Genomic DNA, 13,344 nt, shown 5'->3' with positions numbered 1-13,344 from the left:
CAGGTAAAGTCTACTTGAAACATAAAATAAAGAAAATAAGGTTCGCTTGATGAAGGTTCGCTTAGTGAAGGTACGAAACAGTTGTTTATTGCAGTTAATCTGTTTATTTGTACTTATTTGAATCCTCGTTAAGCGAAATCGATTGCCTCTTTACGAAATTGAAAATGATTAAATCAGCAAAATCTCTAGTCGAACCAGCTTTGCTAAATAATTGAGTGACGATTGTTGGTGCGTTCGTTTAGCTTCCCTGTGTCGACCCCGGTGTGTGGCGTTCTTTTTTCAAGGACGAACGTGTGCAGATAATTACCCACGTTCGTCCTGGGAAAAAACCCGCCACACACCGGGGTCGACCCAGGGAAGCTAAACGAACGCACCCATAGTGACATGAAAAAAAGGGATTAGTGTGCTAGGAACTTGAATGCGTCAAAACGAAGTTGAATGACCGAATTCTGAATTTGAAACGCAGTAAAAACCGAAGAGGCAAAATAGCTTTAATTCGAACCACTGACTATTAAATTGGCTGCTCATTTTTCGAAATTGACCGAGAAAACCTATAGTATACATCGTACGATGCGTGTATAGCGCGTCGCGTTTGCACTGCAAAGTAAAAAATAGTTGAAAATTAATATAGTTCAGACGTTCTTGTATGCTGTGCATGGTAATATACGAAGACATTTTGTGCATGAAGACAATGAAGAGTTGTTTCATTGGAGGGAATTCCACAACCAGCCTGCAATACTCCACGTCACTGCCGTACATTGTCGCTACTTGTCAAACATGAAGGCAAATTCTGTAAACAAAAGGTTAAATAAATGCAAAAATTATAATTGTTATAATTATATAAGACCCCTCAAGCTATTAAATGGTAAAGCCCTCCGCCGCCCTCGGGTAAACAACTCCTTATAAGGGAATGCTGTGGGCGTCGCGCGTATCGCGTGATGTGGCACACATATTTCAGCCGTTGCTCTCGACCAATAGGAATGAAGAAACTGTCTTATAAGAACAGGTGCAAGGTTGCGTGTCACGCCCATGAATTAACACTTTTTACCGGTCATAAACAAAGGTTTATACACACCCACGTGACGCGCTCTCCACCAATAGGAATAGCGAAACTGTCTGAGGTATTTATGGATATAAATTAATGGAGAGTGGAGTTGAATAATGCGTGGAATTAATTCACTGGCTCTTGTCAACCCTGTCGGCAGTACATTCAGGGTACGGCCAACCACAGTCGTATCAAACATAAACCACCTTATATATTTACTGGCATCCCGAGCCCAGCACGTCAACATCATTTAGACATGCTCCTTTTGTTGTTCAATCAATTTTCTGGTAATGATCGCAATAGTTTTTTCTTACTTATGTAGTCAATCAATGGTTTGAACATTTCTGTTGCAAAGTTGTCCAGGTCAAATCATGCTTTTGCGTAGATTGACTATAGACTTAAAGGATAAGACAACACATGTATGCAAACCTACCTTCAAACGTGATTTTGCCAGTGCCTGTAATATCTGCTTCCTGGACTATCTCATTCACATCTTGCGGAGACAGTTGGACATGTAGGCTACTTAACACGTGACGAAGCTCATTGGCACTGTAAACAATTAACAGTCATTGTATTTTAGTCATTGTAAATCCAGTATTTTCCTAAACCAATGGTAGACTTTTTGGACGCTTGGTGGCAGCAGACTTACCAGGTTAAATTCTTTGTTCTCGGTCATGTGCGCATGCTCAGAACTACGTAAACAATGGAAATTTACATGGAAAGTCTGCTGCCACTTAGCGTCCCAAAGTCTCCCATTCTTGGTGTAGCCAATGAGGCTCTCTTTACTGCAGTGAGCATCTTGGGATGAAGTTGACTTCCTTTTCAGTTTAAGACCCGATTCACATCAATCCGACACGTAATAATAGTTCGCTTTACATATTCAAGTTCATCTTTGAAATGAGCTGTATCAAGTATTTAAAGACATTGGACAATATTGGTAATTGTCCAAGACAAGTCTTCTGGTGTATCTAAACATAATTATTTTTTTGTTTGCATAAAATAACAAACCTGTGAAAATTTGTGCTCGATTGGTCATCGGAAATGCGAGATAACTATGAAAGAAAAAAACACCCCACATGAAGTTGTGTGCTTTCAAAATGCTTGATTTCGCGACCTCAAATTCTAAACTTGAGGTATCGGAATCAAAATTATGCGTACTTCTTTCCTCGAAAATTATGTCACTTCAGAGGGAGTCGTTTCTCACAATGCTTTATACCGTCAACCTCTCCCCATTACTCGTTACCAAGTGAGGTTTTCTGCTGATAATTACTTTGATTAATTACCAATAGTGTCCACTGCCATTAATCCTTTCATACTTAATTACATGCACATTGAGTTGAGTGTATGTCGTTTTGAATTAGACCCCTCTGCGGCAACCTCTTGATGGCGCACTATATTGAGTCATCTGAATAACGAGATAATGTATTGTTTATAGTATGAGAAGTCCTGAAGTCTGAAATTGTCCCTTTACCATTTCACTATCGCTTCTGAACATTATGCTTGGAGACATATGCCGATACAACACATCATCAAAGTTATTAATACACGAAAATCGTTATTTGTACGCAGAGCTATGAGGTAAACAAGAAGTTTTACATGATATGTCTGCACAGTTGAACAGCGTAAATAACCAACGCTGGGGCTACTTCAAGGTCAATGTTGCTTTAACTTGGACAATTTGACCGTCATTGACCACTGTGCTCGAAAACTGATGAGCAAACGTTAACGCCAATCACTCCAAAATTGTTGTTTGGGAATACTGAAACCCAATTAAATGATTTGACTCCTACCAAATGAAACCTTTGTCTTCGACATCGAAAGCACGGAAGGCTTCTCTGATTCCTTCGTTCTTGTCATTTCCTTCCAGTCGTTTCAGCATCATAGCAACAAACTCAGGGAAGTTTACGATACCATTTCCTGTAACCATGCAAAAAATATAATTATTTAGAACAATAATGTGAGTGATGCGCAGTACCTTAAAAGCCATGGGCCCAATTTCAGAGCGCTGCTTAACGGTAAGCAAAATTGCGTGCTTACTCAAGAAGACACAATTTGCTGAAGCCTTAGCGTATTTCAAAGGTTACCAGAAACATTGGGCGGCCATATTGCGTGTTTACCGTAAATTTGCATTGTGGCGTCATTTATCTTCGTGTGGTATCACCGGCAGGTTAGCATGCCTTTTCGTGTGCTTACGGTTAGCAGCGCTATGAAATAGAAATTGCACAGTAAGCACAAAGTCGGCCGCTATTAGCAGCGCAATGAAATTGGGCCCAGATCGATTCAGCACTGCGGTTTCCACCGATACAGTCCAAATGACATTGGGCCGGATTTGTCAATATAACCTTACGGGTCACTGTGCGAGAGTTTGGGAGATAACTTACCATCTAAGTCTGCCTGATTGATCATAGTATGAAGCTCTGCATCTGTAGGATTCTGTCCCAAGGATCTCATAACACTTCCAAGTTCTTTACTGGTGATAAATCCATTGCCATCCTTGTCAAACACGTCAAAAGCATTCTTCAATTCTACAAGAAAACAGAAATTATGGTGTTCACGGATTTACATTGAGCTTGCAGGGTTTGGGGATGGTGATTGTGGAGGGCTTCCCTTGGAATGTTGCTTGCTGGTGTGCTGTGGTTTTTGGGGGATGGGTGGGGCAATGTCGCAGAGTTAATTTTCGTCTCAGTTTTGGCGTGTAGGGTCGTATTGGCCAGTTATGGGATGTTTTGGTATAATATCATGGCTGGTTGATGGGTTTTTGCATGCTAAAATAATGTTCATCTCACTGAGACGAAATATGTTTTGTGGCTTGTTTTGCTCATTTCTCAGGGGCTGCAGTTCCTCGGTGTATGGTATTTCGGGGGAGGCTTTCTACTGTCATTGTCTTCGGGCCCTGTAGGTTTGTTGTGAATCTGTGGACATTTTGAAAAAGTACCTTGTGTTTATCGTTTGTGTTATTGCTTTTTACTTGCCATCTCTTGTTTAAACTTTTACTGCAATTTTAGAATGTTTAATGTATAGTATATAATGTGTATTTTTTATGAGCTAGGTCTGGGAGAGCACATCTTTTTTGATGACAGTTTTTTGACTTTTGCCCTTCCCTGGACGGCCTGTGCTTGTTTTATTGTTTTGCTTTTTTTTTGTCCGAAGGATTAAAATAAATAAATAAATAAAACAACAATGTTAGGAAAGTTGGGTTGACGTAATAAGAACTATGAATTGCTTTAAGAACTATGAGTTTACAAAATTAGTTGCCCGCTTTACAGCGATTTCTCTCAACTCAATTTCCAAAATGGGAACTTTCGACTTTTTTTGCATCAGACTCCTGCATTGTTTATACAGGGCGTCACGCATTTCTAAATGAGTGTGTCTCTCCGCCTCGTGGTACGACGGTTAAAAGCGACAGCAAAGCGACAAGGCATGGCACTTCCAATGAATGCATATTAACACAACGCAAAGATATTTTAGAAATAAGCATTAATGAAAAAGGCAACAGTACGACGCAACGAAATAATGACACTATGCAGTGGTATCAATTAGATCACTCGAGCAATGATGGATGGTCATTGAAATAACTAATAGTATATATTGTTATAATTTACATAATTTATGGCAATTGCACGTAAAACAATAATAGTAATTCTTATGCACACAACTGTAGGTCTACATTGTTTGCAATATGGGCAAGACTAAAGTAAGCAATATGAGACTTTGGGTCACTAGGTGGCAGCAGACTTACCAGGTAAATTACCACTGTTAACGTAGTTCTGAGCATGCGTACAATACCAGCAACAATGGATTTACCTGGTAAGTCTGCTTCCACCAAGCGTCCCAAAAGTCCCCCAATATATTACAAGGAGTCTTTCAATGAAGACTGAGCACATAATTTACTCTCTTACAACCACAATAGTGTTGTCCAAATTTCATTTTGCCATTTAGTTACCGTTGAGTGGCTTATGGCGAACTTCATTTGATAACACCAGTAACAACTGAAACAGCTGTTCTTACCTTCAATCTGATCATGAGTCAGGTCATCGTGCTGTTCCTCTATTTCTTGGTTCTGCTGTTGAGACTGTAATCAAACAGAGATAACAGGTTTCGAAAATAATTGCACTGTGTTAACAATTGACAAGACATAATGATTATTAATTATTATTATTATTATTATTATTAATCCCTGAGATTTAGATTTTAAGTTTTCGATTAGGGGAAGCTCATAGTGGCTGTTCTTATGCACACAACTGTAGGTCTATCTAGCAACAAAGACGTAAACGTTATATAAAGTTTGAGACTCAACTGAACATTAACCAAAGAACGAGTCGACAAGAAATGTGTTCCGTACGATTAAAACAATTACAACATAATGTCAAGCAGAGGATACATTTCCAGGGGCCACAAACTTCTCTCTGCTGGCCGAACAAAACAAACGAAACAACAAGCAAGTATACAAATAAACAGCCCTCGCACTCATTTGCTGGGCATGACTAATAAACACATTTTTGAATATCAAATCTGGAACGATCCAAACGAGATAAAATGGTACGGTGCATTTAGAGACGAAGTTAATAATAGTCTTCCTCAGTCAGTACAATGGGAAAGCGACACCAACGGTGAATAATAAAATCAGCTCAAAATCGTTCAAGTTTCAGCATTAAAGTCACCTGGAAGTGGTATTTTTTCAAAAAAAAAGCTTTTGTCACTAATATATGTGTTTTGGTGAGTGGAATGTGAATAAACAGTTAACTAAGGTTTTAAACAATCAGTTCTTATTATTTACAAATTTAAGAGTAGACCCCGACCCGAGAGGGCGCTGTTCGTGACGTCAATCGAGGCAGACTTTGCCTGTAATACGTAGAGTAAACACAATTGCAAAGTACATGTTCGGACCAAGTCGTGAGTTTGTACGTTTAAAAAAAAAAACATTGTTTTTTCCGGCAATGCCGACCAGGTGTATTGCTGCTGAATGCAGAAAACTTTTTGAAATATACCAACTCACGACTTGGACGTACATGTACTTTGCACGTGTGTTTACTATACGCATTGCAGGCAAAGTCTGCCTCGATTGACGTCACAAAAGGGGTAGGCGGAGTCAGTCCCCCAAACAACTTTATATATTTTTTAAACATATAAATCGTGCAAACAATTACTAAAAAAATTGTTTTATTGTTCGTAAGCATATACTCTTATGTTTGAAAGAAAACAAAATCTATTTCCAGGTGACTTTAAGGCTGAGCATAAATTTTCAAACGATGACTAAAATATAATAACTAATTTTGGTTTGAATAAAGACAAATTGACCGGAGTGTGATTTGAACCAACTGAGCTTTACAGCCCTATGGTGGTGGTCTCCCTACTTACTAGTCAATCGTTCATTGTTCAAATCCAAATTTTCAAACATTAGACTGTAAGTCGGTCACAGACCCAATGGAAGATGATTGAAATTGTTATTGTGTGTGTACACTCAATTAAAGGGTCAAGGTTTGCTTCTGTGAATAGTGCTAATGCTTGCTAAGACCGAGAGAGCTACTGTTGAGCAGCTGCTTTGTTGTACATTTGGCATGTGAGCCAGTGCTACACTGTGCATCAAAGAACTCATAGACAATAGAATAATTGTTTTGTAAATATTGTACTATTTTGTAAATATAATCTAGATTGGCTTAGCTGCAAATTTATATCTGCAGTGAATAGTCTTTCTCTTTTGTGGCACATTTAACCCCAATGGGTTGGTTGGACGCAGTTTACACATAGTAAACAAAACAGTTAAAGTATAGTTTTAGTGATTTCATTCAAGTTGATAGTTTTAAACACGTTCCTTGAACGAAAAACCACGAAGCTGTATACAATAATGCATACATCATTAGCATTGAGCGGAAAGTGAACTGCCTAAACTGATCCTTGATGTACAGAAGTAGATCTCAATGTCCCACGTTACCATCTGCTCATGGATTTGCTCTACTGAAGATGTATCAGGTAACAGCACGACACTACGGTTCCGCGTCAGTTAGTCCGCATTGACGGCTTCATTCACAACGTACTGAAAATACTCAATCATACCCGTAGCTGTATTATGAGTTTGCCCCTGGGGGGCAGGGCCGACCGTGACTCGCCCTTTCATTTCAACAATAATGCTGGTTATTGTTTGCTACACAACTGCAGAGACGAAGTCAATCTCAAACCAATCAAGGTGGATTTAAACGAATATATATATATTTTTTTGTTAGCCTATATTCCGCTTATAACTTGCTTTTATACATAAAGAGTAGAAAAAAAGTTTAATTTCATATCAAATTTGACGAATTTGCCAGTGTAGTTTTTATAAATTAATTGTACTAACTGAAAGCGGACAATGGACCCTTCCCATGAAATATGCTAATTACATTTACGCATGCGTACAGACCCTATTGGTTGGCAAACGCCATAGAGTTGTGCACTAAGCAGACGCGCAATCGCGTCTGCGTCACGCAGCCATTAGCCATGTACAGTAGCCATGTTCAAAACAATTTTCCCTCATTTTGCCAACCAAAATGTTAGTGCGCACGCGCTGTGTGCAGTTTACATATTTCATGGGAAGGGTCTATTGTTTCATGTAATATTTTGTCTAGAACCTATTCTGGAACGTCCATGATGCTTGAACTCTTATTTTTAAATACCGTAGCAACTTTAAAGGCACTGGACACTCACTGGTAAATACTCAAAATGATGTTTAGCATAAAACCTTACTTGGTGACGAGTAATGGGGAGATGGTATAAAACCTTGTGAGAAACGGCTCTTTATGCAGTACGGTAGTTTTCGAGAAAGAAGTAATTTTCCACGAATTTGATCTCGATACCTCAAAAAGAGATGTTGAGGTCCCTAAGTCAAGCATCTAAAAGCACAAAACTTCGTGTGACAAGGGTGTTTTTTCTTCCGTTATCTCGCAACTTTGACGACCAATTGAGTTCAAATTTGCAACGGTTGGTTATAGACCGGCAAGTCTCGCGCAGATTTGAGCTTACGGGACCATTGTGGTCCCAACCTTATGGAGTTTTACGTTGGGAGATTTTGTTTCATCCATTACTTTAGTTTAATATAGTTTATGACCATAAAAATGACATATGTGTTGTTAAAAATGTAATACTAATTAACAACATATATAAAAGTAAAAATAAAGTCAACATAATAACGAAGAAAAACCGATATTTAAACTTGACCGCAGGTCAGGTTACTTTTAAAAAATTAAGAATTTGTGCCCATATCCGATACCGAAACTTACGCAGACGCTTGTTTTGTCCGCGCGGGGTGGAAAGCCTTTTCATTGGTCGCTTAGGCGTCGGCTTCCTCTTTAAAATGCGTCACGCGTTTATCTAACGCCCTTGCGACCATCGTGCGTCCGCGTATAAACCAGCTTTCAGTAGTTTCACATTCGGGCGTAGATTTACAAAAGGGGTTTCAAAACATTTAAGATCAAACAAACATCCTTGTCCCAGAGTTTTACTTTTGTATATACATAGACTTTAACCGATAATTGAGTATTAGTTTAAAAAGCTAAAACTAATTTAAACAAGCTCTAATGGGTATTTCTGTTGTTCAGATTCGGCATTCAGAAAAAATTAAAGCAAAGATTGTATTCATATAAAAATTAAGTTCTTCAGTTGTCGTGTTTTCTCGCTCCGGTGCACGCGAGACTTGCACAGTCTATTTTGTGCATATACTCTCTTAATTTAATAGAGTGAAAGAGCATATGAAGGACAACTCATACAAGAGTATGTTGAGATACACCAAGTGAGAAGACTGGTCTTTGACAACACAAAAGAGACAACATCTTTTCAACAGGAATCATTTAAGAATAACCTAATCGCTTACTTTCCGAACTAACCCCCAACACTAACTATGAAGTTATCGAGTAAGAATTTACTTTCTGATGCTGAAGTTTTGATGGTGACCCATATCCAACTTCGCGGCATGGTCATCCTGCTGGTTGTTTAAAGGCAGTGGACACTATTGGTAATCACTCATATAGTATAAAACATTGTGAGAAACGGCTCCCTCTGAAGTGACGTAGTTTTCAAGAAAGAAGTAATTTTCCACGAATTTGATTTCGAGACCTCAAGTTTAGAATCTGAGGTCTCGAAATCAAGTATCTGAAAGCACACAACTTCGTGTGACAAGGGTGTTTTTTTCTTTCATAGTTATCTCGCAACTCCGACGACCAATTGAGCTCAAATTTTCACAGGTTTTTTAATTTATGCATACGCTGAGATACACCAAGTGAGAAGACTGGTCTTTGACAATAACCAAAAGTGTCCACTGTCTTTAACTTCAATGCTGGAAAGTGGTTGGTCTACTGAGCAACAATGCTTGACTTTCCATTGATGGACGACAGGACAATACTGCTTCGACTGGCCTGGCATAGCTAGTTCATTGAAATTGAATTTGACTCAAAGATGAATGGTGCGAATGAAATAAACCAATAAATCAAAAGTTACAATGTATGAGTTTATCACCGTGGAAGGTCAATTTTGAAAGCATTCATCCATGACAAATACCTTTAATACGAACATTTCTAAATGTCATTACAAACGGTTACAGACGCGTTTTATAGACCAACTTGTCCGACCCAAGGCAACGTGTTCCTTATTTTTTGTTTTCAGAGCTTTATTCCTTACTCGCTTTGACGTGCACGCATCAGGGAGCGGATAGGGAAATGGTATTTTGAGTACAAGTCCGAATACCTTGTCAGTTTAGTATCGAGCAGGGAATTTGAGGAACCCGGGCTTGTCTTGCCAGCCGGGTACGAGTTTGAGTACAAATTGAGCATTATCCAAACATGACTCGAATCAAATTAAGTACCACTTTATAGAGAAGAGTGTTTCACAAGGATTACAACCCCGCTGCCTATTTATCATATAGGATTCCAACACAAAAAACTGTGCTTTGAGCATTTTGAACATGAAAGAGCATTATGTTAATAGTGTTTCTATGAATAACTCTACTACATTACATTGTATTGTCATTGTAAACTGTACGGCAACCCATGTCAAACGACGTTTCCTGTCAGGTCGAATTGAAGTAAATAGTGCTGGGCTCTAGCTGGGGTATGATTGCCTTTTTGTGTGACAGCCTTGGGATCGGTGTTATAGCCTTTGGTTACATGACATTTACATAAATGACAATGTACACAACTCAGCATTTGGATTGATACTGGTATGGAGTTGGCGCATTGTGCTTTGTTGTTGGTAGCCTTTATTCAACACGGCATAAATTCAATGCTTTTATGTGTAGACCGTACAACATACCATATATTGCTGTCAAGGTAATGTAGGCCTACACGTTTTGTATTTCCAATACAAAGATTTTGCAAGAAGCCCACAAAAGCTCTAGAAAACATAACACATTTTGAGAAACATTTCAATTTGAAGTTAAGCGATTTTGTACAAAGGTTACAATCTGAGAATTATTACGTAACGTCCCCGACCACTTTTTAAATGATTTTTGAACATGTTATTTTTATTGTATTGTAGGAATAAATCGAGCAAACTGTTCCAACAACCAAAGGTACATGTGCTTTGTCATGAAGTTGCAACCAAAGTGGTACACACACAGTGATATACACACAGTGCTGGGGACTTGTTATTAAAGCCATTGTACACTTTCGGTACAGAACAACAACAAAAGTTCACAGATTTACAAATAACTTACAGGGTTTACAGAAGGTAATGGTGAAAGACTTCTCTTGAAATATTATTCCATACTATGCTTTACATTTTGAGAAAACATTTAAATAATAACAATTCTCGATAGCGAGAATTATGAATTTATTTTGAACACATGTCATGACACGAGGAAACGTGTGGAAACAAAGGTGGGTTTTTCCGTTAATTTCTCCCGACTCCGATGACCGATTGAGCCTAAATTTTCACAGGTTTGTTATTTTATATAGAAGTTGTGATACACAAAGTGTGGGCCTTGGACAATACTGTTCACCGAAAGTGTCCAATGGCTTGAAGCTATTCCATTAGCTGAATAATGTGTGTTTGGCAACCTTGCTGGGACCTTTGTTCCATTGGGTAACCATAAGCTGAATAATGTGTGTTTGGCAACCTTGCTGGGACCTTTGTTCCATTGGGTAATAATGTTCCCAAGAGGACTGCCTTTACCTATGCAAACAGTTCAGTTGTAAAAAATGTTCTCAGTGTTTGTTTGTTTTGTAGCCTTAATGTGAGTGTGGGAGTGTGCACGCAAACTATTGCGCTGCAACCAGCACAACACAAGAAACTAGTCAAAATTAAAATATGACTGGATTAGTTTCTTGTTTTGCTTTGGTCGCAGTTCCATCTTCAACTAATTCAACATGGAATAACGGCTGTTAATACAAGATTGTTGACCGCCTTCTTGCGGGAACCACTAAAAAATTCAAAAGTTTATACGTAGTTTTCCCCGCATATTATTTTCTTCGTATACCGGACCGGGGGGGGGGGGGGGGGTGGCGGCTAGAGACACCGGCTGTGCCAAATAAATGGACAGTAAGCTTTTTACATTGTGAGAAACGGTTCCCTCTGAAGTAACGTAGTTTTCGAAAAAGGAGTAATTTGCCATGAACTGGATTTCGAGACCTCAGAATTAGAACTTGATGTCTCGAAATCAAGCATCTGAAACCACACAACTTCTTGTGACAAGAGTGTTTTTCTTTCCTAGTTATCTCGCCACTTCGACGACCAATTGAGCTCACATTTTCACAGGATGGTTATTGTATGCAAATGTTGAGATACACCAAGTGAAAAGACTGGTCTTTCAATTACCAAGGGTGTCCAGTGTCTTTAAATATTACAAATGCATCATTCATTGGAAGATAACATTTACTGATAATGCCAACGATACCATTGGAGCATGGCGTTGTAGTTTCCTTATTTTGGAGAATAGTGAGGGGTAAAGGATTCATCCAGACACCAAACCGTATTTCCTGTACATTATTTGCTGGAAATTTTTCCCTTTTGCAATCTTTCCATTAAAAGTTGTTGCGAGTTTGATGCTATCCTTCGCATAATGAGATTTACATTGAGCACAATAATACTACGAGGATAACTATACACTAATCAATGGAAAAGTAATTTTTCTACGTATTTGTTCGCGACAATCAACATCTTGGATTTGACACTTACCTTCGGTGTCTTTGTCCCTGGACGCAATACAGAATTGATATGAGCCTTATTAAACTGAATGGTTGCCGCTTGTTTCTAAAATTGAGTTCGTATGACCATATGCTTGACTAATTATATTTAGGCTGGTGGTAGTGCTGCCATTGGCCATTATATTAATCGATTGAATATACCCTCATTCAGGTGTCAAACTGGTTTTGAAGTTAACACCACCACACATCCAACGAACGAAACATTATTTGAGTATTTACTGATGTTAACTTACCATGTTTCCAGTGGTTGGTGCTTTGTTTAATTCTGTCTGTACTACGAAATATTGACATATCATGTAAACGATGTATATACCCTGGCTAGTACCAGCATTAGTGACAACCTGATCAGTAGTATGCTTGACTGCGCACTGTTGGTGATGCCATTATTGGACTAGTATCAACCAGGAATTAAAGGGACGGGGCTTTATGCCAATAATATGGTTGCTGTTCTAAGACCTAAATGTTTATTCAAGTATGAATTAAAGTGTTAGGGAAAAGAACTGACATAAACAATGGTTTAATTTTTGAAATAGATGACGCTATAAATGGTGTCACATTATTGTTGATATAGAGAGCATGGGGAACAAGAAAAGGAAACGACACATTACAGAGTTGTTAGACGGTCTCATTCAGCGAACTGAAATGTGTCGACGAGGCCTTAAAGGATTGTTTGAAACCGGCAGATTGGTGGCCATGTGATAACTCCACTGCAGCTTTGCCTGGGTAGATTCATGTGGAAGTGTCGTGGTCGAGCAGTTAAGATCACCGAATTCAAACTCTGGTGTTTCTGATCAGCAGAGTGTGGGTTCGAATCCCCAGCCGTGACACACTGACACTTGTGTCCTTAAGCAAGACACTAATTGACCATTGCTTCGTTCTTCGGATGGGACGTACAGCCGTTGGTCCAATGTCTTGAGTAACGCATGTAAAAGAACCCAGTGCACTTTAATCGAAAAGAGAAGGGATTCGCCCAGGTGTTCCTGGCTGTGGCTGCAATGCGCCGAAGCACCAAGTTGTAAACCCTTATAAGGTGCTAACTAATTGGGTCTCAAAATTCATCACTGCAATAACATATCTTTCTGAAAGTTTGTATATACTCAGCGTCTTGAGTACTTTGTTTGGTAGATACGT

The 13,344-nt window shown here is 38.9% G+C and overlaps 1 protein-coding gene across 1 annotated transcript; it reads right to left on the bottom strand.

Moving 5' to 3' along the window:
• Nucleotides 1-317: 317 nt before the first annotated feature.
• Nucleotides 318-12,567, bottom strand: LOC117299385 (neo-calmodulin-like). Its single transcript, XM_033782923.1, has 6 exons — nt 12,447-12,567; nt 5,054-5,117; nt 3,427-3,570; nt 2,836-2,962; nt 1,479-1,594; nt 318-790 (listed from the first exon to the last, which is right to left on the bottom strand). The coding sequence occupies exons 1-6, from the start codon at nt 12,507-12,509 to the stop codon at nt 765-767; spliced, it is 540 nt and encodes a 179-aa protein (XP_033638814.1). The 5' UTR covers nt 12,510-12,567; the 3' UTR covers nt 318-764.
• Between the last annotated feature and the right edge of the window lie 777 nt (nt 12,568-13,344).

Source organism: Asterias rubens, chromosome 14 (assembly GCF_902459465.1).
Source record: "Asterias rubens chromosome 14, eAstRub1.3, whole genome shotgun sequence".
Lineage (NCBI taxonomy): Eukaryota > Metazoa > Echinodermata > Asteroidea > Forcipulatida > Asteriidae > Asterias > Asterias rubens.
This window is presented reverse-complemented; position numbering and strand designations above follow the sequence as displayed.

What these genes read in the sequence shown, in the direction of transcription:
- LOC117299385 (XM_033782923.1), bottom strand. Translation starts at nt 12,509, where the DNA reads ATGATATGTCAATATTTCGTAGTACAGACAGAATTAAACAAAGCACCA. An exon ending in CACCAACCACTGGAAACATG is followed by an intron (nt 5,118 to 12,446) that starts GTAAGTTAACAT and finishes GTTTGATTACAG; the next exon opens with TCTCAACAGCAGAACCAAGA. An exon ending in TGGCAAAATCACGTTTGAAG is followed by an intron (nt 791 to 1,478) that starts GTAGGTTTGCAT and finishes TTTTGTTTACAG; the next exon opens with AATTTGCCTTCATGTTTGAC.